At 54.1% G+C, this 22,220-nt stretch overlaps 2 protein-coding genes across 2 annotated transcripts; one reads left to right on the plus strand and one right to left on the minus strand.

The window, feature by feature from the left end:
• Positions 1-968: 968 nt before the first annotated feature.
• On the minus strand, positions 969-8,566 carry CASP9 (caspase 9). The gene is made up of 10 exons (XM_030018828.2): positions 8,403-8,566; positions 7,295-7,514; positions 6,679-6,759; positions 6,435-6,466; positions 5,294-5,470; positions 4,437-4,526; positions 3,546-3,693; positions 2,825-3,004; positions 2,521-2,630; positions 969-1,364 (listed from the first exon to the last, which is right to left on the minus strand). Exons 1-10 carry the CDS (start codon positions 8,532-8,534, stop codon positions 1,272-1,274), a joined length of 1,263 nt encoding a protein of 420 aa, XP_029874688.1. The 5' UTR covers positions 8,535-8,566; the 3' UTR covers positions 969-1,271.
• A 63-nt stretch (positions 8,567-8,629) lies between these two features.
• On the plus strand, positions 8,630-21,841 carry DNAJC16 (DnaJ heat shock protein family (Hsp40) member C16). Its single transcript, XM_030018470.2, has 15 exons — positions 8,630-8,697; positions 8,731-8,909; positions 9,865-9,931; positions 10,894-11,224; positions 12,101-12,285; positions 13,645-13,749; positions 14,354-14,512; positions 14,893-15,023; positions 15,388-15,571; positions 15,751-15,933; positions 16,183-16,259; positions 16,744-16,824; positions 16,928-17,026; positions 17,498-17,665; positions 18,114-21,841. The coding sequence occupies exons 2-15, from the start codon at positions 8,734-8,736 to the stop codon at positions 18,508-18,510; spliced, it is 2,343 nt and encodes a 780-aa protein (XP_029874330.1). The 5' UTR covers positions 8,630-8,697; positions 8,731-8,733; the 3' UTR covers positions 18,511-21,841.
• Positions 21,842-22,220: the final 379 nt, after the last annotated feature.

Consider the following 22,220-nt stretch of genomic DNA (forward strand, 5'->3'; position numbering starts at 1 on the left):
CCCCAGCACTCTTCAAAAAACAGTTGAACCCAAACCCCAGGCTGAGAATCGCTCCGCTGGCAGTGCTGAACCGCCTCAAAGCACCAGAAATGCTCCCAAAAAAAGGAGTGTGGAAATTCCTAGTGACCACAAAGGCAGACTGGAGATCCACAGGTTCCCTGCCCACTCGCAAGCATCCCTCGCCCCCCCGGCAGCAGAGAGGCGAAGGGGCATGGCGCAATCTGCCTCGGCAGCGCCGAAACCCTCGCACGGCTTCCCGAGAGCATAAAAACCCCTGCACGACGAAGACGGGCCGGGCCAGGCAGCCGCTCGTGCGGCTCTCGGCCCTGTCCCAGCTCTGCGCAGCGAGCGCGGCAGCTCGCCGACGCTTCCCTTCCCTGCGTACCTGAATGCTGCTCCTCCATTGCTGAGGATGCTTTCCCCTCAACATCCCCCATACATCCAGGGTTTCTGACCCAAAACCGTCAGTGCAACTGACCCCAGCAGCTCCTCAGGGCGAGTGCTTTCACTCAGCTCTGATATCCAAAGGAATCCTCATCGGTTGCCTGCTGTAACTCCCATCTAGCGTCTGATCGACTCCTCAAAAGGACACAAGAGCTGCTGCACTGGCGCAGCCTCATTGGAAACGCTACCAGTAACACCAGCAGGCTTAAAAAAAAAAAAAAAAGAATAAAAAAAATAAATAAAAAAAATCACTCGAGCAAGTTTATTCTTGCTCTTCCCATTTCAGAGAAGCCTTCGGGAGATGCTGAAATGGCATTCACGAGACAGAACGGACAAGGGAATACAACGCAAAAGATTTTTTGCCTTTTTCATTGCATTTTATTGGAAACGAGAAATACCGATTGCAAAAATCATTCCATTCCACTTAAGCGCCGGACCTGGATTCCATCAATCAGTTATCCAGGCAGCCAAGGACACAAACATCGTGATCACCGAAAAAAGCCACTCGGAGGCTGAGCGTGGCCATGTCGCAGTGAGCTAGAGGCGCTCTCGGCGAGCGCGGAGGCTTCAGGCTGGCCCATGCCCCGGCAAAGGGGCTTCCTTTGCCTGTCCCTAACATTTCCCATCAGCACGGCACCAGTCTCCAACTTCTCTCTATTGCACAGCAAGGAAAGCATTCACTGATTACGTTTCTCAAGACAAACATCTCGACAGACAGACAGAAAAAGGCCACCGGGAGCATCGACGCCGAGTCACGGCGGGCACGGATGTCAGCCGGCAGTGGTGAAGTAACTCTCGCGCTTGGTGGGGACCTTGGAGCCCGCACGTCATTTGTAGGCGAAGAAGAATTTTTTACGGAGGAAGTTGAAACAGCCCGGCATCTGCTTGTACTGCCCCTTGGCAGAGACGGCGTCTGCCACCTGAGGACAGAAGGAGAGCAGTCAAGGAGCTTTTCCAGCTCGTGCATCGGGGCACGACCTCTCGCAGGAAGCACAGTGACAAAGACAGGGAACAGCATTGTGGGACATGAGAGCCGGCAGGTGTCCTAAAATGAGACATTTTTGCCAGCACAACCAAAGGGGACTTGAGGGAAAACGGCCTTTCGAGAAACCCCGGCCATAGCAGCCACCACCACCTCCAGCAGGTGCATCTCAGCGTGAGCCGCAGCTCCCTCTTTCCCTTCGGGTGCTTAAAAGCAAATTCCCTTTCCGCCCATTTTCTTCCCGACACGCCTGTCATTTCCCCGAGGCCGCTTCCCTTGCACCAAATGCCAAGCGGCAGAGAGAGGGTCTCGCACTACTCCCTGGAAATCGAGGGCTGTCAAGCCACCGCATGCTGGAAAAGCGCCGTGATGTCAGGAAAACGACAAAAAAGCAGGTCCTCCCTCCCCTGCTGCCTCCATGTAAGACTTTTCTCCTACCCACAGAGAACAGTACAAGCGCCTAGAAGTCCCTATGCTCGTCCCCAACTGTGGCACCCTCCTCCAGTCAAGAGGGCACGCAAAGGAAAAACGTGTAGTAGCCACGCTGGTTCTGCATTCCCTGCGCACTGCGTTCCTCGCTTGCCAGGACATGCCAACACAGGCGTGTGGCATCACCTTCACGAGGGTGAAATGCTCCTCGAGACTTATCACGGCATCACAGGAGCACCAGCAAGAGAGCACGTGCCCAAGGAGGTCTCCGGGCATGAGAGACCCAGCGGGTCTTCCCCGAGGGCGTGATCTGCCCGGACGTGTGGCTGCACGCTTACAATGGTGCCCCGAGTCCCGTTGGCCTGGACTTTTGAGGGTGGGACGAGCTACGCAGTTTTTTAGCAGTTCCCATGGAACAGATTAGTGCTCGTACTTTCAGGATTAATTCTCACGAGAGAAACCTCGAGGTGATTTGTGGCAGACCAAGGCCAGACGCTTTCTTCATAATTAGACCTCTCCACAGTACCTCCAATCAGCTGATCCATAAACTGAATGCTCATTATCGTCATTCCTTTTTTAAGAGTAGGCCTCCACGCCCCGACCGATTGCAGCTCTGACCGTTTCCTTCATAGTGACTACAAAAAGCAGGGAGAAAAGACACCTACCCGCAGTAACATGTTGAGCAGGTGTTCCGAATGGGCGTATTGCTCCAGCACACTGTCCAGCATTTCCACGTACCATGAGCCTCTTGCCGTCTCCCTCCAGGAGACAAAACCTTCAGAGAAAGAACAAGAACGTTGACTGCTAAAGCCAGTCTTCCGTTCTCGCCTCGCCGAGTGACCGCCGCTCCCCGGGCACCACCTCCAACGGAGCTGGTTGCCCCTACCCACCCCCACCTTTGGCCACAAAGCTCCCACTTTTTTGCCAGTTCCCCCGTTCCCAGCGAAGGATGGGCGTGGGCTACCTCACCTGGAAAAGTCGAGTAGGAGACCAAGATGTCGCTGGGCGTGGGCAAACTGGCTACGGCGTCCGGCTCATCCACGTTACCCGACGGAGCCTGAAAAGGAGTTGCGTCCGACTCCAGAGAACCTCCAGGAGCGTCGTCTCCAGGTGAATCACAATCCACTACAAAGCCTCGATCTCTTTGTTCTGCAAAAAGCGGCAACGAGACAGTCCCTGATGTTCATCTCACCCCCGCGTTCTGACAATTGTACACCCTCCATTAAGAAAAGATGGAAAAAATAAAAAATAAGGGTCCTCCAACAAAACCAAGCTTTTGGGCCGTTCGGCTGCGCTGGCTGAGTCGAAGCCGTTGGCGATTCACACAAAAGCCCTCGGTCCGTGCTTCCTTTCTAACCTTGTAGCTGAAGACCCGGCGCAGCCACTCAGCGTGCGCTGCCTGGCCATGCGCTGCGATCGCTCCCCTCGTTCCATCCTGCATCTCCCTACCATGCAGTAAAACCGTGCCAGCATGCACAAATCGATACCGCCCTCCTACAAGAGGTTCACGCCTGTGCCCTTACGCTCAGCTCGTGCTAGCGGTAAGAACGCGTGGCCGAGAGCGAGAGAAGACAGCCGGAGAAACGGGCGATGAACCCAAAAGGAATAAGAAGCCAAAACCTAACCACATCTCCGAAGCCTGCTTACGCCCAACAGCCGATTCACTTCAGGAGCCAAAACAAAGATTCACCTCCACCACAGGCCTGGATGAAGAAGAGTTTGGGTTTTCCTCTCAAACTTGGGCAATTGGACCCATTGAAATAGTTCACAATCTCCTCTACTGGAACGGGTTTTCCATCTGTGCCGTAAATGCCTCCAGGAAACTGAATATGGCTCATCTGAAAGAGGAAAATCCAGGAGCTAGTAACGCGGAAGGTGAGGCCGGTTCTGAGGGAGCCCATTTCCCATCAGGTGCTCCGTAGCCTAAAGCAACCGGAACAAATCCCACTTCCTCGTGCCCATGCAAACGCGTGCGCCACGTCAGGGTGAGAGGGCGCCCAGGGATCATTCAAAACACGCTAAAACCCAGCAATTCAACTCTTCCTACCATCCAACTCCTCTCCCACCTCCTCCGGAGAAGGGGTGCTTCATCCTCTGGGACAACGGGCACGTTAACAGGCACCGTTTTCCTAACAGTTGCTCTCCTCTCCTCATCCTTTGAGGCTCTGGACTCACGATAAATAAATAGGCTTTACTACTAATGGCATCTCCCCCACCAGAGCTGGAGGAACGGGAAGGACTAAACAACCACGGTATGCGGGTTAGCGCTACCTCCCACTGCTCTCTAGCCATTGTTCAGTTCCGAATTATATGCCCCAACATCCAAAACAGAGAACGCTCGTCCGCAGGCGACACTGGATCAGACTATGCCGGAGAAGCTCCCGTTTTCTTTAACCCAGATAGGACAGCACAATGTCTGCGCTGGCAGACGTTGGCGTCTCGCGATGGCAGAACGGCCATTGGATCAGTCACGACAGACTGTTTCCCTCCCACTCTGCGCAAGACCGCGGCGCAGGGAATCGATCCCTTCCCACGCAGGCAGCCTGCCTAACGAACAAAGGGAGAGATGCGACGAACCCACCTGACAACCGTGGGAAAGGATGACCACAACGCAGCAATCCAAGGCCCTGTGGTCCTGCCGCGCCAGCTTCCGCAGCTCAGAAACCATTGCCTATGTGGAAAACGCCACGGTAAGAGTTTTTTGAACCATACCTCAGCCACAGATCATGGCTGGGCCCTGCTCTTATCAGTCTATCACGGGCGTGCCACTCAGAAGAATCCAGCTGATCTCTCTGCCACTTTCTGTCCGGCACAAGCAGGATAACACACACCCCACCTACGGGCAGCAAAAGCCAGCAGCAGAGAGCAAGTATTTCTGTGGTTCTGCCCTTTGTTAACGTCAGTTGCTTTAATCGCACAGATTCCTCTCCTTGCCGCGGTCTTTACGACACGGCGACGTAAAACAACCCGCTTCCAGGCGACCGATCCACTGAAATGCACTTCTTCTGATTAGGGGCCAGTGGGCGAGCCAAGAACCTCGTTTTACTTTCAGCGGCCGCTCCAGATGATTGAGCTCCCCACACCGCTTCGAGTAATGGCCGAGGACCATACAAACGGGCAAATCACACCCCTGGCTGCACACGACTCAGAGGCTGTCAGAGCTCTCACAGAAATACAGCCTCACCGATTTGCCTACCAATCACAACCAGGAACCAAAGTTCAGGCAGAAGGGTGAAAACGTGCAAGGTCCTTTCTCCTTCCGCAATTGTGGCACCACAATAAAGTAAGAGGATGCGAGCGGTCGATTATTTCTTTGGGCAGCGCAGGCTGGGGCTTTCGGCATGCTGCCGACACGGGGGTATGTCCCGTGATGCGCTCCCATCGCTTCTGGGGGCTCGCCTCTCGTCCCTTGTGCTAGCTGGACACGGCCGGCCTCACCTTAGCTTCCAGATCCCGCCGAGTCAGGACGTCAAAGCGCAAGGCCTTGAAGCGCTTCTCCAGCTTCCTGCAGTCCACATCGGAGCCGTCTCGAGTCAACAGATTCGAGTCTCTACTGAAGTTGACGTTGTTGATGATCAGGCAGTGTCCGCACGGGTCCGCTTTCAGCTCATAAACCTGGCAGGCACACGTGGCAATTAAACACCCTCTTACTCGGAGCGCGTGCTGGCTAACCCAGCGGGATGCAACACCAGTGAGGAACGGGATTCCTTAAAGGAGCACATTTCACAGCTTTTTCATTTCTCCAGGCCTAGGAACAGATAAGAGTATCGGCTCTCCGCACGTGCGTTGTTATCAGCAGCCAGGGAACACAAAACCACCTGCCAAACTGGGGACCACTTTTGCAGAAAACCGGCCGCTTCTTTAGCTGCAGCGTCTCCGATGGCAAGGTGAAGTTTCTGGGAGTTTTTTTAGGCATCATTGTCAAATCTTGCCACGAGAGCCCATGCAAGGAGCCAAGGGAACAGGCAGGTAAAACGTCCCAGAGACTCAGCTTTACCATTGATGAACAGCACCACAGAGTTTTACGAGGGCTACCCAAACACCTGCACCAATATGGCTGCAAGCCTGGCACATACACAGCCAAACTATTCACTCCGCGTGAGATAGATACCCATAGGCTGCAGGCTATCAGAAGGCCACTCCAGACGTATTCGCAATACTCGCTGCTTCTCTGCCCGTTTCCCAACGTGCCAGAGCATCCTGCACGTGTTCACTGTTGTTTTCCTGGCGTCTGCCTCTTCATGCTAGGATTACAAAGTCTAAACACTGCTTTGCAGATGACACACCGCTCAGTGCCTTCCAAAATTACCAGTTGCCCTGCTGGGAACCGTTTCAGGGCAAGCTTTAGCTCTATGTTACGTTATTTACATTAGAGCTGCAGTAATCTCAAGGAGGAGCTGGCTAACAATTGACCCGCTTTGAGCCGATCGGCCCCGTTACAGCAGCAGCAGCCTCAGAGCGATCGCTCCAGTAACGCAAAGCAAGAATCGGCTGTCCCGGGGCTATCTTCTGGTAGCCACCTGCAAGGCACGTAGCTTTGACTTAACAGGGAACGCTTTCAGCCTAACCAAATACCAACCAGATCGTGGTTCCTCTTGTCAACAGCCGAACCTACAACACACAACAGAGACACGGTATTTAGCTCTCCACGCTCCAAAACAAGATGTTGGTTATACACCTTTCTCCTAGAATTCACGTCGATCCTTCCCTGTCACCCGCGACGCATTGGCGACACGTACGAGTTCCCCCTTCCCACCCCGCCACGCGCCAGAAGCAAACGTTTGGCATGCTGTCTCTCTGAAAGAGCCTGGGATGTGGCTTACCCCGGGCTGGTGCGGGAGGCGTTTGAGGTCTTTCACTCTCGGCTTGGACTGGGATGGACAAACGTTCAGGAAAGCTCACATCTGTAATGAGACAGGACAGCCAGGTCTCACCTTCTCCCCCTTCCGAGTTCACGCTACAAGTAACCAATCCAGGGTGCCTGGAAGTACCCGAGCCAACAGCCACTTCTCGCAGCGACCCGGCTGTGAGGCTGCGATACGACATCGCGTCCATTTTCCCCTTTTCAGGGTTCAACAGACCGAAGTTTCTGCTTACAACCGCACAAGCTGGATCCGCAGGTAGATTCAGCAGAGCACAAGATGGCAAGGATGTGGCAATACCCATTTTCACCAAGGTACCGCAGAGGTTGTGGGTAAAAATACAGAGAAGGAAGCTCCTAACGCCACAAGCCCGTAGCCTGAGCTTAAAAGCTTCCGCTACTGGAAAGCGCAACGTTCTCCCAACAGCTCAAGTCTGCGTATTCGCCTCCACAAGCCATGCTCCAGGATAATAAAAATCAGGACGTCACAGACTCTTGCCCGTGGCGAGAGGGATCCCAGCCGCCACCAACCCCATGCTGCCATTTGCCCAGAAAACAACTGCGCCCTCAATACTTACTTTTACGATGCTTTTCCCCACGTAAGTCCAGCTCGACAGGCCTTGGATCTGCCAGCTGCGGCGGTGCCGGCGGGCATTCGCACTCCTCGATCAGCATGTCCGCGAGGTCGCCCTGCCCGGTGTCGCGCAGGATGGAGAGAAACACAGGAAAAGCCCGTTTCCCTCGAGTCTCCAGGTCGATGACCAGCTGCCGGGCTTGCTCTCCTCGGCTGCCGGCGCTCTGCAGAGGAGGAAAGCTCAGGACGATGCACCTTCACCCCAAGCCGAGGCGCACCGCCCAGCCAGCCCCTCCGACTGGCACCCAGATAGGGGAAACGTGGGGATCCACACCGAGCACATCTATGCAGGCTGAAAGACACCGAGACCTAGCAGACGCAGTCACAGAGACCCCCAGCAGCCACCCAAACCCCAGCCCCGATCCCCCTTCAACCACTAAGCCCCGCTGCCTCCGCTGGGACACGCAGCTGCAGCCCACCGTAGAGGCCTAGAGGGAGAGGGAGGAGGGAGCACCCCCAGCTCATCCCCAGGGGACGAACAGGCACCCCCCTGCCCATCCCCAGTGCGCGGGATGTGGTAAGACACCCCCAGGCTCTGTCACCAGTAACAGAGAGGGGAAACGAGAGCCCCTTAAGCCTGTCACCAGGTTGGAACGGGGACCCGAGGAGAAACCCCTACGCCTGGCACCGGCTGGGGCACAGAACAAGAAGAGACAAGACGGGGGTGGGTCTTACATCTCATACCTGCAGGGCCCATGGTGGGGAGGCACAAGGGCCACCCCCTAGGCCTGTCACCGCGGTGACCGGACACGGGGGCCAGCCCCCACGGGCCTGTCTCCGGGGTGAGGGGACACAGGGGCCTCCCTCGGGCCCGAGAGGACACGGTTCCAGCCGCCTGGGCCCGTCACCGGGGTGAGGGGACACGGGGGCCATCCCCCTGGGCCTGTCACCGGGCCTAAGAGGACAGAGGGGCCACCCGCACCGGCCTGTCACCAGGGCTGAGGGGACAGGGGGCCCTCCCTCGGGCCCGTCGCCGGGGTGAGGGGACGCGGGGCCCTCCCCCGGGCCCGTCGCCGGTCCTGAGGGGACGCGGGGCCCTCCCCCGGGCCCACCTGCAGCTCCTCGACCATGGGCCGGGTGAAGAGGCCGCGGTCCTCCAGCGGGTCCCAGAGCGGCGCCACCCGCAGCGCCGCCACCAGCCGCGCCCGCCCGCGCCGCAGGGCCCGCCGCTGCGCCTCCTCCATGGCGCCGCTCTGGCCGTTTCGCCTCGGTGACCGGAAGCGGCGCCCGTCTCTATGGTGACGGCGGGGCGGGCGCGCCGGAAGCGGCGGCGCAGGGTGGGTGAGGGCGGCCCGTCCGCGGCCCTCGCCGGTCGCCGGTCCCCTCAGCGCCGGTGTCCGTCCTCCGGCCACCGGCCCCGCCGAGCCTCCGCCCGCCGGAGCCATGGAGCTGGGGCGGGCGGGCCTGGCCTGGGCCGCCGCCCTGCTGCTGGCGGCCCTGGGAGCGCAGGCCGCGGCGGCGGCGGCGGGGGATTTCGACCCGTACCGCGTCCTGGGAGTCGGCCGGAGCTCCAGCCAGGCCGACATCAAGAAGGCCTACAAGCGGCTCGCCCGGGAATGGTACGTGCCTCCCCTCCGCCCGGGCCTGCCCCCGGGCTCCCATCCGCTCCCCCCGCCGCAGCACCCCGGCGGGACGGACAGACGGACACGGGGACGGACACGCGGTGTCGTTTCGCGTCCTCTCGCTCGAGAGAGCTAGGCCGCTGCGCTTTGAGCGGCGGGTAACGCTGCTGGGGGGTGGCATTAGCCACCTTACCTGGCTGTCCGTGCCAGACGAGGCCGGGCGGGCGGTCAGAGGCGAGCCCCGGGTCTTCCTCGCAGGCCGAGAGTCATCCTGAAACCAAGCGGACACCTTCACCCTAGAGATCCATACCGTAAAACCCTCCCGGAGTCTGGCTGTGGGAAAAAAACTTCTCCTCGACTCAACCGGGAACGTTTAATATGCCAGGGTCTAAGTCCCAGTTTGATACCTCGGTGTCCGAGGGCAACTCGACCCCCAGGCCGTGGAAGGGGAAGGGGTTGGCTCCACAAATGTTGTGCTCCTCGCTTCGGTGGCATGCACGGAGGAGCAGGCTCGAGGCATTGCCTCGGAAAATAGCCTCACCCGGAGCTTTTAGAGCCTGCGTCGTTTTGCCCAAGACATCCCCAAGGGCTGCAGCAGGAGGTGTTTTACAGGAAGAACTCGGTGGATATGTAGGGTAGGAGCTGAGGGATGCATTGCTGTAGCAGGCAGGAAAGATACGCGCTCCCTCGTCCTGGGCTCGGGCCGTCGGCAACACTTCAGGTGGAGGGACGGGTCTGCAGGTGCATGGCCAGCATCCCGGTGCAGCATTTTGGGATGGGGTTTGGGTAGGGAGAGCACGTGCTGGGTATAAAATCTGATCTCGGCCTCGGGGGACGCCGCCGCACACCCTAACTGTCCGCGTCCCGCTCACCTCTGAACAGAGGCCGACAGCTCCCTGCACCCCTCCCTGGGGAAGTGCTGACCCCTTTTTCCTCCGATTCTGCCTCGTAGGCATCCTGACAAAAACAAGGACCCGGGAGCAGAAGACAAATTCATCCAGATCAGCAAGGCCTACGAGGTAACACGCTCTTCTTGCTAAACTCCTGCTGTTGTTAAAAGTTAAGCGACCTTATTTTTCCGTCTGGGGCTCTGCGCTTTTTCTGCATATGTCTGCACGGGAAAGGCGCTTGACCCCGTGGAGGCGGACGCTACTGACCCGAAAAGTTTCCTCTACTTTCTCAACAGAGCGCCACTGGATGTCACCAGCGTGGCCTCTGTTGCAAATATTTTGCTACAGCTCTGCCCCGTTCTCGCTAAAAAGCCTCAAACGAGGGAGGAACGGGTATGCACCGAGCCCCGCACAGCTGGGCAGCCGTCTTGCCCACGTCACATGTACATATAAGCATTTTGGGGGTGACGTAAGCAATGTTAATCACCACAGGGCTTTAGTCACTTCAAATTATTCTTTGCGTAAGTAGTTATTTGCACATTGCTCCCGCGCGGCTCTCAAAATCGGCTGCCCCAGTTTGCAGCGGCTGACCCGACGCTTCCATGGCAAGCGAGCTGAGCCCGCAGAAATGAAAGTGGATCGTCAGCTCCCAGCCAAAAAATGCAGTTTCTCTGGGGGTGCTTCTGGCTGCTCAGTAAAACTTTTGGCACTTTCTGATGCCCCAAGAAAACCCTCAAATGTTCAAGCAGACGCCAGGCAAAAGCCGCTCCAGCAAAGAGCATTAATGCTCAGACAGCGCGACGCTCAGGCTTGAGGAGCGACTGGTGTCAGAAATGGGTACGGCGGTCTTGATTCACAGGCTCCTTTTCTTTGGGCTTTGGCTTTTTTTACCTTTATTTACTTCAGCAAGCCTGGAGGCTACACAATAGTTCCCTTTTCTGGAGTATTTATCCCTCCGACGCGCAGCAAAGGCTGCACGTTCCCTCATAGCACGTCCTTATGCCGCTGCAGTTATTTGCTAAGGGATTATCATCAGGGCGGTTCCCCCTCACGGTTTCAGGCAACCGTCCCTTCTATCATCTGCTTCCCAGATTCTCTCCAATGAGGAAAAGAGGGCAAACTTTGATCGCTACGGAGATGCCGGGGAAAGCCAGGGCTACTCTCAGCACCAGCATCGCCAGTTCCACCACTTCCATGAAGGCTTCTATTTTGATGAGTCCTTCTTCCATTTCCCCTTTAATTCGGAGAGGCGCGACACCTCCGACGAGAAGTATTTGCTCCATTTTTCCCACTACATCAACGAAATCGTGCCAGATAGTTTCAAGAAACCTTACCTCATTAAAATAACCTCGGACTGGTGTTTCAGCTGCATCCACATCGAGCCCGTGTGGAAGGAAGTCGCTCAGGAATTGGAGGCACTGGGTAAGGACAAGGCCATTTAGGCTGGGCACATATTGCTCGCCCAGCAAGGCTGCGGCGGTCACCTTCAGCTTTGGAGGACTGAGTTTAACCTGTAGATTTCCTCAGGGATTTATCCCAACGCTTTCCCAAATATTACTAACCTCATAATGGATGAGGCTATACGTTAGAAATGAGGAAAAACTAGTTCCGTAGATCACAAGGGCAAGACGCCTCTTCTCCTGTCCACACAGCAAGCGGCTTAGTCGGACGCCGATGATAATAAACAATGGCGCGGCTGAGGACCGATCACACCGCTGCGATTTTAGGCCACCAGTGTAAATGCCGCATTGCTCTTTGTCCTGTGCTTGGCTGCCTTTGATAAGCAAAGATCCCTGCAGAATACGTCCTCAACTTTAGGGCTGCTACCATACAGTGAAGTTTTGAGACTTAGTGAACATGTTTGGATGACAAAGAGGTATTTTGTACTCGCCCCTCCGCCCCCAGCTTCCTCATTTTCCCTGCAGATGTTGTCTGCACGTGCTTCCAGAAAAACACAAACTCAACAGACAGCTGGAGACACAGGCAGCATACCTCCCCCTTACTAAGATTTTTCTCCTTGAGGTTTTAATGTAGCACATGAAATACCAGTGGACAGAACAAAAGAGGACAGCACGTTCTCTCTCTCTCTCCCCCCCTGCCAGATAAAGCTAGGAGTTTTAAATAGAATGTTCAAGGATTGCAGGAGGAGGAAAGTACAGAGTTGGGAGGGACAGTCCCACAAATAACTCCCGAGTTACGCAGGGCGCTGGGCAAGGCAACGGGTCTTCAACCTCAGTTTTCTACTATGCCTTTTGGAACATTGGTGACGTTTCACTTGAGCCTGCTCTCCTTTTTCAGGAGTGGGAATAGGAGTCGTTCACGCCGGGTACGAAAGGCGCCTCGCCCATCACCTGGGTGCACACAGCACGCCGTCTCTACTAGGGCTCATTAACGGGAAAATAACCTTCTTCCACAATGCCGTCATTCGAGAAAACCTGCGGCAGTTTGTGGAGAACCTTCTGCCGGGGAATCTCGTAGAAAAGGTATGCTCTAGTGAGAACGTCACTTGCCGCTTCTTGCGTCTGTCTGGATATTCACCTCTCCTTAGCTGTTTCAGCGGCTAATCTGTTAATTCAGCCCGCGAGCTGTGCCGCATCATGAACGCGAGACAATCCGACCGAGGCTGGTGAAACGAGGTGTTTTGAGAGCTGTAATTACAGCTACAAAGCCCAGAGCTGTCAGAAGCAATCGTGCAAGGTGGCTCCGTAACCCTTCTTGCGACGGGGCCGATCCCTCTACTACACGGTTACGCCAGCGACTTTGTGTGCCTGCTGTCCCCCCAGTTGTAATACCCTATGGCTGCCAGAGCTCTACAAAAGCTACCCCCAGGTTAGGAATCTGTGATTGGGCTCTACCTGCCTGCTGGATTTCACTTCCCTTCTCCTTTTTTCGGAGTTTCATCCAGCAAATTAAGGACCGCTCGCTAACTCGTAGGCACCGCCTGCTAAAACTCACCCGCACAGAGACCCCATTGTTTGTTTCATCCAGTTTTGATTCAGACCTCTGAAACTGGAGCCGGCAGTGAGAGCCCTTTCCGAGTTATAGGTAAAACCTCCAACTAGATAAAAAATTCCTGCATTTCAGCCTTGCTCGGTTGTTTTTGGGCAGAGACCTAAGCACCCCCCACCCCCTTTCAGTGCAACATAGCTGGGTCAGCCCCCGTAGTGCTCTCACCTGCCTGTCCTCTGCCTGGAGTCTTGTTCACCTCACCTTGTTTTCCCTTGGGGTCTTCAGCAAAGGCCACCCTTCCTAACAGACCCTTGACCTGCTGTCCTCCAGGTATTTGAGTTTTCACCCCAGAAGCAGGGCCTGCTGTCCTCTTGCACAGCTAAAGCAGCCATTTCACCTCCTGCAGCCAGGCACTCATCAAAAACAGAGCCAGCAGTCCACTCCTTTCCCCATGGGCCCCTAAATGAGCTGTGAGCTCCCTTTTATCTCCTTCCTCTAGGTCAAAGAGGTACCGAAGCTGAAACGGAGCAGGTTTGATGGAGCTCACAGGTGCCCGTTAACCCTTGGCTTCCCACCGTATATATAAAGCATATGGCCCCAATGAACAGTTACGAGAAAGAAAGCAGCATCGGCACTGACTTGAGACGGCATCGACAAGAGGGTGCAATAACTTGGAGGGTTGATGGGGGGTTGAGACTGATAGTTTTAATTAATTTCCTGTATCAAACAAGCCCAGATCAGGCATACCTGTTGGAAAGACAAACCCACGGTCTTCTTCCTGTAACACCAGGACAGCTTTTCCAGACTCGGTTCTCATTCAGACACCTAATCGTACAGCATTGCATGTGTCTGACGGCTCAGAGGTTAAACTAACATGCTGATTCTGTTTAAAGATTACAGATAAAAACTACATCCGCTTTCTCTCCAACTGGAAGAAAGAAAACAAGCCCCACGTCCTTCTATTTGATCACATGCCAGTTGTGCCATTATTATACAAGGTAATGTGATTTCTATCACTGCATTGTTGACTTGCTAATAAATCCAGCCATTCCAAAACAAAGTGTGATACGGCTGTGAGCAGAGGCGGACCAATGCCTCTAAATACTATTGACCAGCTCTAGGGGAGAGAAAGCTGATTTGTGTCGACTGATAACGGCACAGCCAGGTGAGCAACTTCATTGGGAGATTGCTTCTCTGCCCTGCCGCAGATGTACCCTTGGTGGATGCGAAGGTGCAGGTGGGTTTTGGAGGTAGCGGCAACAGGGGCATATACTAACCTCTATTGGTAATGAGAGATTTTTGCGGCACATCTAATTTGGGTTGCCGGAAAGCCCGTTTCCTAAGAAACCCCTGCTACCGCGCAAAACGTCAGGTTGTAGAATAAAGCTGTGGATCCATCGAGGCTCCCTGTATGATTACTAAAGAGAAAGCGAACTGCAGTTCAGCAAGGGAGAGGAAGGGCTTTTACCTCTTGCAGCGCATGCCCAACAACATTGAAACAGCAGGAGGTGTTCTTGAAGCAAAATCACCACAGGCACTCGGGGCAGAAAATGTTGTTTACTCTCTAACATAAACATGCGCTGGTGTTTTCTTCCCGTCCAGCTGACTGCCTTTGCATACCGCGATTACTTGTCCTTTGGTTATGTGTACGTCGGACTCCGAGGCACCGAAGAGTTGTCCAGTCAGTACAACATCAACGTCTACACTCCCACCATGATGATCTTCAAGGAGCACATCGACAGGCCTGCTGATGTTGTGCAGGTATTGCTCAGAGCCCTGTCCGAGAGCTCACGTGAAACGGATGCTGAGGTTTTCTGACCGAGCTTGTGATGAGGGGTCAGTTGGTGGAGCATTTCAGAGTAAAGAGCATTCATTCTCGGCCTAAACTCGGGCTCCAGCAGAGGCAGAGCGCGACCAGTGGGAGGGAGCTCAGCAGGCTTCAGCTATGGTGTGTGACCTTTGGAGGAGGGTGGCTGCAGGTAGCTTCTCGGTCTTGGGGCCTCAAAACATCTCGGGCAATTTTAGCAAGGACCGTGATCGATGGCTGGCAGCCATCCCCAGGCTTCCGACAAGGACGTCACGGCAGCTTGACTCTCCTCATCCTGCCGAGTTCTGACCTCTGCTTTCTTTGTCCTCACCAGGCACGAGACATGAAGAAGCAGCTCATTGACGACTTCCTTTCCCAGAATAAGTTCCTCATGGTGGCCAGACTCACCAACCAGAAGCTGTTCCAGGAGCTGTGTCCCGTGAAAAAGTCTCACCGTCAGCGAAAGTACGGCTCCGTGGGTGATGTGTCCTCCCCTCTTTTTGTTCCTCGAGGCTGCTCCTAAAGCTGCCTTTTGTTTTATTCCGAGGGAGAAGGGAAATGACTGCATTGGATCGTGCTGGGTATCTGCACCATTCGATAGTTTTCCTGCCTTTACTAGGCATATCCTGGGACAGAGTGCAGGTGGAAGGGAGGAGGAACAGGGTGACAGGCTGGAGAGCCAAGTACATGGAAGGCGGGAGTGGGCTGCCTGGAAGCAACAAATTGCGTTTCTGGCTCTTCAGGATCATTCTAGCCGGCAGAAAGGGGATGGCTGTTTCCTCTCGCGTCCAGGCTGGCTCTTAATCCTCCATCTCGTTGTGTTGCCTAGGCACTGTGCGGTCTTACTTACTGGAGAAGGTGATAAGTTTGCTGAGGCTTACGAGGCGTTTTTGACTTTTGCTGCGGCCAACACAAAAGACACGCTGAAGTTTGTGCACATCTATCGTGATCGGCAGCCAGAGTTTGCGGACGCCTTGCTGATGGATGAAGAGAAGTATCGGGGAAAATCAGCTGTGAGGGTTTCCTTTTTTTTTCCCCCCCCTTCCTCCTTTTCATCTGGCATTCCACCTCCTGTCGTAGGATGCTGTAACTCGATCTGACACCTAAATCTGGGCGGTGATTTGAAGCGTAACATCCACCTAGTAAAGAGTACCTTCCTCTCTGATATCTGCGATGTTATTGGCTCGTCCAGGTGGTCATTTTGGAGAGACACAATAACGCGGGGAAGATCACCTATAAAACCTTGGAGGAGGCCTGGCAAGGCAGCAAAGAGGACAACTTCATCCTCCTGGATCTTCTGGACCAGCTGAGGACAGACCCCGGCCTTCTCTCTTCAGAGACTGTCCTGGCAGACTTGAATGACGAACTCGCTCCTGTAAGCGCACGGCCTTTCCAGCTGCCTAACAACCGCGCTACCTTTTAGGACAGTCCCATTAGGGTGATTCATGGGCATTATTTATATTTTAAAACACCAAGGCAAGACTCTTAGAAGTCTTCTCACTTGTGGAAGGAAGCTCATGGCATGCTCCAAAGCCAGTTCGGCCCAGGGTTCTGTTTAAGGGGTGGGAGTCCTATCGGGGCTCTGGGTAGCGGGTCAGTCATTTGCTTTTTTCTTTTTTAACAGATGTTCCTTATCCGATGGCTCTACTCCACGCTGGACTATATCTCAGACTGCTGGGACAGTTTGTTTCACAGTAACTGGTACGGATTGGGTGTTGACAAGTCTCGATAGGGAGCAGGATTGCTGTTTTCTGGTTCAGAGGCATAGCAGAACCAGGTTCTCATTACCAGGAATTGAGACCGTATTGACACACGTAGGTGCCTGTACTCTCTCGAGATTGAGGCAAAGAGCACTGACACCACAGTGACATCAGCTTCTGCCTCAAGTACTGGGTACTTTGGCCTTGAGGCTGAGTGTGGACATTACACTCCTGAAAACACGCATCCACTGTTGGTTTTTACCACTTCCCTGTCGCCTTATTTTAAAAGAGATCTGTTTTTATCCTCCTCCCTTTGGGTGGGAGCGGGACAGTGCTCAAAATCTTGATCGTCTTTAAGACCCCAGGAAACAAGCCGAGTTTCTGGGGAAACCGCATGGTATTACACGAGGCAGGCAGGAACTGCAATTCGAGCAGAAACAGCACAGCTCGCGGACCTGATTGCTCTTTGCAAATCTTCCCCTCAGGCGAGAAATGATGCCACTGCTGTCCTTGCTCTTCTCTGCGCTCTTCATTCTCTTTGGCACCGTCATCGTTCAGGCTTTCAGGTGAGTGTACACCAAAACGTCCTAGGGGATCTTACGGGCCAGCCGTTAGCACCTCAGTCCAGTCTGGTGCCTTAAACACACACAAGATAATCTTCCTTTGCAGCGATTCAAGTGACCCCAGGGACTCTCCTCCCTCCGAGAAGGAAGAGACCGCCGCAAAGACCGAGAAGAACGATGCGAGCTTCAGCAAAGAGAGCAACAGGTTCCCTCTCTAATAATTTCTCCAGAAACGTTTTCTACCGAAGCATTGCTTGCGGAGCCTCTGTGCAGAGAGAGCACGTGGAAAGCATTAGGTGGACAGCAGAGACGTGCTAGAGCCGCGCGGACATAGCGCAGTCATCGCGCGGGGCAGTGCGGGCACAGCGAGGCGGGTAGGAGTAGCGTTCAGCCAGGACCCAGACCAGCAAGGACAGGGGTGCACAAACAGAGCTATTAAGCGAGTCCCACTGTGTTTGCCCCAGACAACATCCCTGGAGGAAAGGTAAAGGTCTGCCTGACCTGTGGAGGAAGAAAGATCCAAGTCTGGCCACTGCACCAGTTAAACCGGCTTTAGCTAGAGGGCACAGGGATGGCTCAGTGTAAGGGGGCGGGGAACAAGTGCACGGGTTCTCCGTCCTTGGTCGCGCCCGGCCCCTCGTTCCCCTTTCACTCGGTCACCGTTTTGTTGCCACAGGATTCCCAAAAAGGGCTTTGTCGAGGTGACTGAGCTAACAGACATCAACTACAACAGTAACTTGGTACGCCTGAGGCCGGGTCACATGAATGTGGTCTTGATCCTGTCCAACTCGACCAAAACCATCCTCCTCCAGAAGTTTGCTCTGGAAGTCTACACGTTCACAGGGTAGGCTGGGGTCTTCTGCCGGGTTTCTGTTACCGTTTTAACAACTTGTGTAATGCTGCTCTGACGACAAGTTAGGAGCGGTGTCGGCTCGATTGCCACGAGGGAACGCTTCTGGCAAGCCAAGCGGCCTCTGTGCTCATCAGTGGCAATGAGCCACCGAAAACCGAGCGGCCTTTCCTGGCCGTACTCGGTGAAGGTGGCCAGACGGGTCTGGCAGTGCCACTGCTTTGGCCATACCCACATTTTGACAAACAGAGAGCACGACAGTACTGCGCGCTAGGTAATTGTCACCTGTGGCAAACTGGCTTAAAAAAGGAGCTGTGGCAACACAGCTCTGCACCTGTAACTTGTTTGTAAACAAGGGTTTACAAACACTTACCTGTCTGGTAGGAATCCGACCTGACTCGGAAGACATGCTAATCCCGCTTCTCCTCTGCTCTTCCCCCAGGAGCAGCTCTCTTCATTTCTCCTTCCTCAGCCTGGACAAGCACCGAGAATGGCTGGAGTACCTGTTAGAGTTCGCGCAGGACGCGGCCCCCATCCCAAACCAGTACGACAAGCACTTCCTGGAGCGCGACTACACGGGCTACGTCCTGGCTCTGAACGGCCACAAGAAATACTTCTGCCTCTTTAAGCCTCACAGATCGGGGGATGAGGGGGGAACCCCGGGATCCTGTGAGGATTACGATTCCTCGCTACACGCGGAAGCCAGAGGGAAATCCTCCTGCAGCCCAGGATCTAGATCCATTAAAAACAAATTACACAAATTGTCCTTTTGGATGGAACGCCTCCTAGAGGGTTCCTTACAGAGGTTCTATATCCCCTCGTGGCCTGCGCTAGACTGAGGGATTTTAAAGAGATGCTAATGGACAAACTTTTTATGAAGATGACAAGGGACAGCTCTTTCCAGGAATACACAAACAAGCGTGACGAATGGACCTTAGGTTTTAGATGAACTCTCCTAGGGCTGGCGACTAGATAGAAAATGTCTCCCCGCATCCAGAGCCCAGGAGTGCAGCCAAGCGCACCAAAATCCCCTCCACTGACTCGTCGTGCGTTTGGATGCCGTACTGCTGAAGAGCCGAGAAGTCCGTTTTTCCCTTCTTGTCCTGCCACATCTGCTTCCCAAGTCGCCCCTGTTCCATCTCTCGTTTTACCTCGGTTGAAGAAAAACCCGTGACTTCTCTGCCACGGTGACTCGGTCCAGACCGAAGGCAGCCGGCGATGCGGGTGGGGTCATGGTTCTCTCTCCCATTCCCCGTGCGCTTAGCCTGTGGTGCATGGCGTAACACCGGCAAGACCCTGCAGACCCTTCCAGGCCCTGCTTTCTGAAAGGCCTCCTCCCACCAGGCAGTCGTACTTTATTGGCTTTCCCTGTGGTAAGTGATGGTCGGGAACATCTCCCTCGTAGCAAACCTGTAGCTGGGACTCGCCTGTGGTGCGGGCTAGTAGGCGATCTGCATGTTTCATGCTCCTCGTGTCATAGTTCCACGCGCAGCTTCACCGGCCAAACCATAACTGTGGAGGGAAGGGGTTTTGCACGGCCGTAAATACTGTAAAGGTGTTGAGCCATTTAAATGTCACATTGATTTTTCAGATGCCTTTCTGCTTCTGTCGATTTTTAGACGATCTATCCTAGAGCCATAACTTTAACTGTGTCTTCAGATTGTAGGCGTGAGCTGCTATGAGCCAGTAGATGTGTAAAAGAAACTCTACCTAGCTGCTAGGGAGTCGGTGTGGGCTCCTTTCGAACACCCTTACATCTGTAGTACAAACCAACCTTTCTTTGTATCAAGGAACCCAATTCTCCGATGATTGTATTCTTGAAACGTTGCCCCAGAAGTGCTGTATCATCACCATCGCTTATGTGTGAAATTCCTTTTTGGTTTAGGCGTGGGTTCAGGATGCTCGGTTTCAGCCTCTCGCCCATTTCCTTCTTGCTGCAAACCTTTGTTTCTCAATGTGCAGGCTGCTGCCTTGGTTTTTTTGTTTGTTTGCGTTGGGGTTTGGGGTTTTTTTGTCTTTTTGAACTCATAGGTCTGCGTGAAGCTAGAACAGTCGTAAAGCGCAGGTTTGGTTTACGCTTTGCTCTAGCAGTGCTCCAACAGCCATTTTCAACACCATGGGGGGAAAGGGTGGCCCTTTGTAAGGCGGAGGGAAGGCGAGCAGACTCGCGGCCGCTTTCCACTCCTCAAGCGATAAAGCAAAGCAGCAGGGTTTCTCTTCACGGCCAGGACTGAAATCCTGTGGGGCTGGTTCTTCCTTTCCTTTTCACTGCGCCGGGGCAGACACTGTCGCCCGGGCTGGTCCGTGCCGCGCCTCTTCTGGCCACTCCGCACAGGACCCAGGCCCCCGCGGTCCCAAGTCGCTGTTAGGCTACAGCACTGCCAAAGCACGGGGATCCGAACAGGGTGGCCTTTGCTGCAGGGCTCTGATGGTAGAGCGCTTGGTCGAGCATGTGGTGTTAATGCAAAGCTTGCTCGGCCCTTGCCACCTTAGCTACCATCTCAGCGGAGCAGCCAGCGTGTAGGAATAACCATGCCAATCTCTGAGCTAGCTGCCAATCCCATATGAAATCCAGGAATGCTCAAGTTGTTTCACTGCCTACGTGACCCAGTTGCTCACAAACCCTTGGCTTGCTGCATTCCTCCCTGCCCTGGGAGTAGGTTGGCATGCTTCGACCACCACAGGTATCTCAAAGGCCGTGTATAATGTACTTCCAAATAAAGGCTACGATGCTACCAACCGACCCTATGTGAGGTTACTTAATTTTAGCTCAGCGGACTCTGGGCCACAGCTTCCGCTGCTGCATGGACGAGGCACTCGAGTAGAGGGAAGGAAGGAAGGAAGGAAGGCAAAGTCTTCTCCCCGCCAAAGATCTCCAAGGCACACACGTACTGCTGAAATAGAGCGGGAGGGGAAACGAAATGCTGGCCTGACGCTGCTAGACTTTGTTTTCTTTTGGCTGGAGCAATTGCCGTAGTGCACTCATGCTTCTCGTGCAGCTTGCTCTGCAGGATGTGGCCAGAATGGTCTTTAGCCCAGCAGAAGGCTCCGCATAACTTTTTAAAGAGTTGCAAAAGCAAAAAAATACTCTCTGAGTCTCTGCTGTCTCTTCAGCTAGTCAGAAACCAGGAGAAAACCCTTGACATGTGAAAAAAAAAGTGCCTAGTTGTGCTACAGCAAGGGAATTCAGCCCTGCCCCAAGTGAGACAAGAAGGCCTTCTGGCCTTCAAAATAAATACAGTTCACATGCTGCACACCTGCGGGAATCCTTTTTTTAATTTTCTTTTTACCACCAGTAACCTCCCCTTTTAGGCTGAGTTTTGCTTAAGGAGCACTTGCAGCAGTCCACCCTTGCCGGCTGTGGCTGGATGGGAGCACAGCTCCTGTTTAGCTGTAACTCTGCCCTTCACCGCTTTTAACCAGGTCAGACGAACTCAGCTTGTGTCACTGTTCTATGGAAAATCTTCTTTCATGGGCCAAAGCAAACACCAAACTGTGCTGAACCCCTCGTTTAGTTAGCTTTGGTGTCCTTCATGGAGTGCTGGGCGCTCGCTTTCTCGTAGAAGAGCGTGGTCGGAGGCTGCTTACGCCGGCGGTCTGTCTGCCCTCTCCCAGCAGTTGCGAGCCCTCACCCCCCAGATCATTTCCTAACCTGCCGCCTCCAGCGGCGCTCAACCCATATCATAACGTATCGTCAGCGAAACGCACTTGCGATTCTGTTATGCACGTGGTGGTTGGTAATCCAAAGATTGAGAAAATTCAGTCCTAGTGCACTATTCTAGTGAACTCTGAGCGATCGCACGCCGCTCAGAAGCTGAAGCAAAGGGATACAGGCCCCCAGTCTAAAGGTTGTACCAAAACTCCTCCCTGGACCGAGTGCAGTGGGCAGCGGCCGTCTGCGGCTGCCGGCCTCCGCTCTGCCGTTCACCGAAAGCCTGCCAGGAACTAGTACACTAGCGCAGCCTGAGAAGTAGGACTGAAAACTAGGTACCTATTTTGCACTTTTGATACTGGGCGGGGGGGGGCGGGAATTAACTTATTTGGCAAACTTGTCTTTTTTATTTTCGGTTTTGTTTTGGTTTTTTTTTGTATTTGTGAACAGGCACTGATGTCATTTTGTTCTAAGATGATTACAGATTCGCAACCAAAATAAACTATTTTAATGTGTGATGAGGTGGCTCTGTGTTTCCATGTACAAACTACCCTCATCTCCGTGTCAGCTCAGAAATTCCAGGAGCAATAAAACTGCTCCTGCTGTAGGAGATGCCTGGTTATCCCCAGCAGGCAATGTAGTCACATATGCCCCTACTCTCAGGACCCAGGCCACCTTTGGCTGCCCTCCCTTCCTCTGTATTCATTGTCCTGCTGCTGCGCCTTAATGGGAGAAACCTTTTGCCAGTGACAGTTTTGCCAGGAGCCCCTACAAGCCGGGTGAGTAATTCCAGCTGGGAAAACAGAGGCGAAACGCCATTAGCCTCATCTTTTCCTTTCCCAGGCAAACTCAAAAGCTACAGACACCAGTCAAATGGGCTGTTCCAACCCATCTGCT

This window comes from Aquila chrysaetos, chromosome 6 (genome assembly GCF_900496995.4).
Source record: "Aquila chrysaetos chrysaetos chromosome 6, bAquChr1.4, whole genome shotgun sequence".
Taxonomy (NCBI): Eukaryota; Metazoa; Chordata; class Aves; order Accipitriformes; family Accipitridae; genus Aquila; species Aquila chrysaetos.

What these genes read in the sequence shown, in the direction of transcription:
- DNAJC16 (XM_030018470.2), top strand. Translation starts at nt 8,734, where the DNA reads ATGGAGCTGGGGCGGGCGGGCCTGGCCTGGGCCGCCGCCCTGCTGCTG. An exon ending in AGATCAGCAAGGCCTACGAG is followed by an intron (nt 9,932 to 10,893) that starts GTAACACGCTCT and finishes TCTGCTTCCCAG; the next exon opens with ATTCTCTCCAATGAGGAAAA. An exon ending in AGTATCGGGGAAAATCAGCT is followed by an intron (nt 15,572 to 15,750) that starts GTGAGGGTTTCC and finishes TGGCTCGTCCAG; the next exon opens with GTGGTCATTTTGGAGAGACA.
- CASP9 (XM_030018828.2), bottom strand. Translation starts at nt 8,534, where the DNA reads ATGGAGGAGGCGCAGCGGCGGGCCCTGCGGCGCGGGCGGGCGCGGCTG. An exon ending in CCATGGTCGAGGAGCTGCAG is followed by an intron (nt 7,515 to 8,402) that starts GTGGGCCCGGGG and finishes CCTCCTCTGCAG; the next exon opens with AGCGCCGGCAGCCGAGGAGA. An exon ending in TCCTTTCCCACGGTTGTCAG is followed by an intron (nt 3,694 to 4,436) that starts GTGGGTTCGTCG and finishes TTCCTCTTTCAG; the next exon opens with ATGAGCCATATTCAGTTTCC.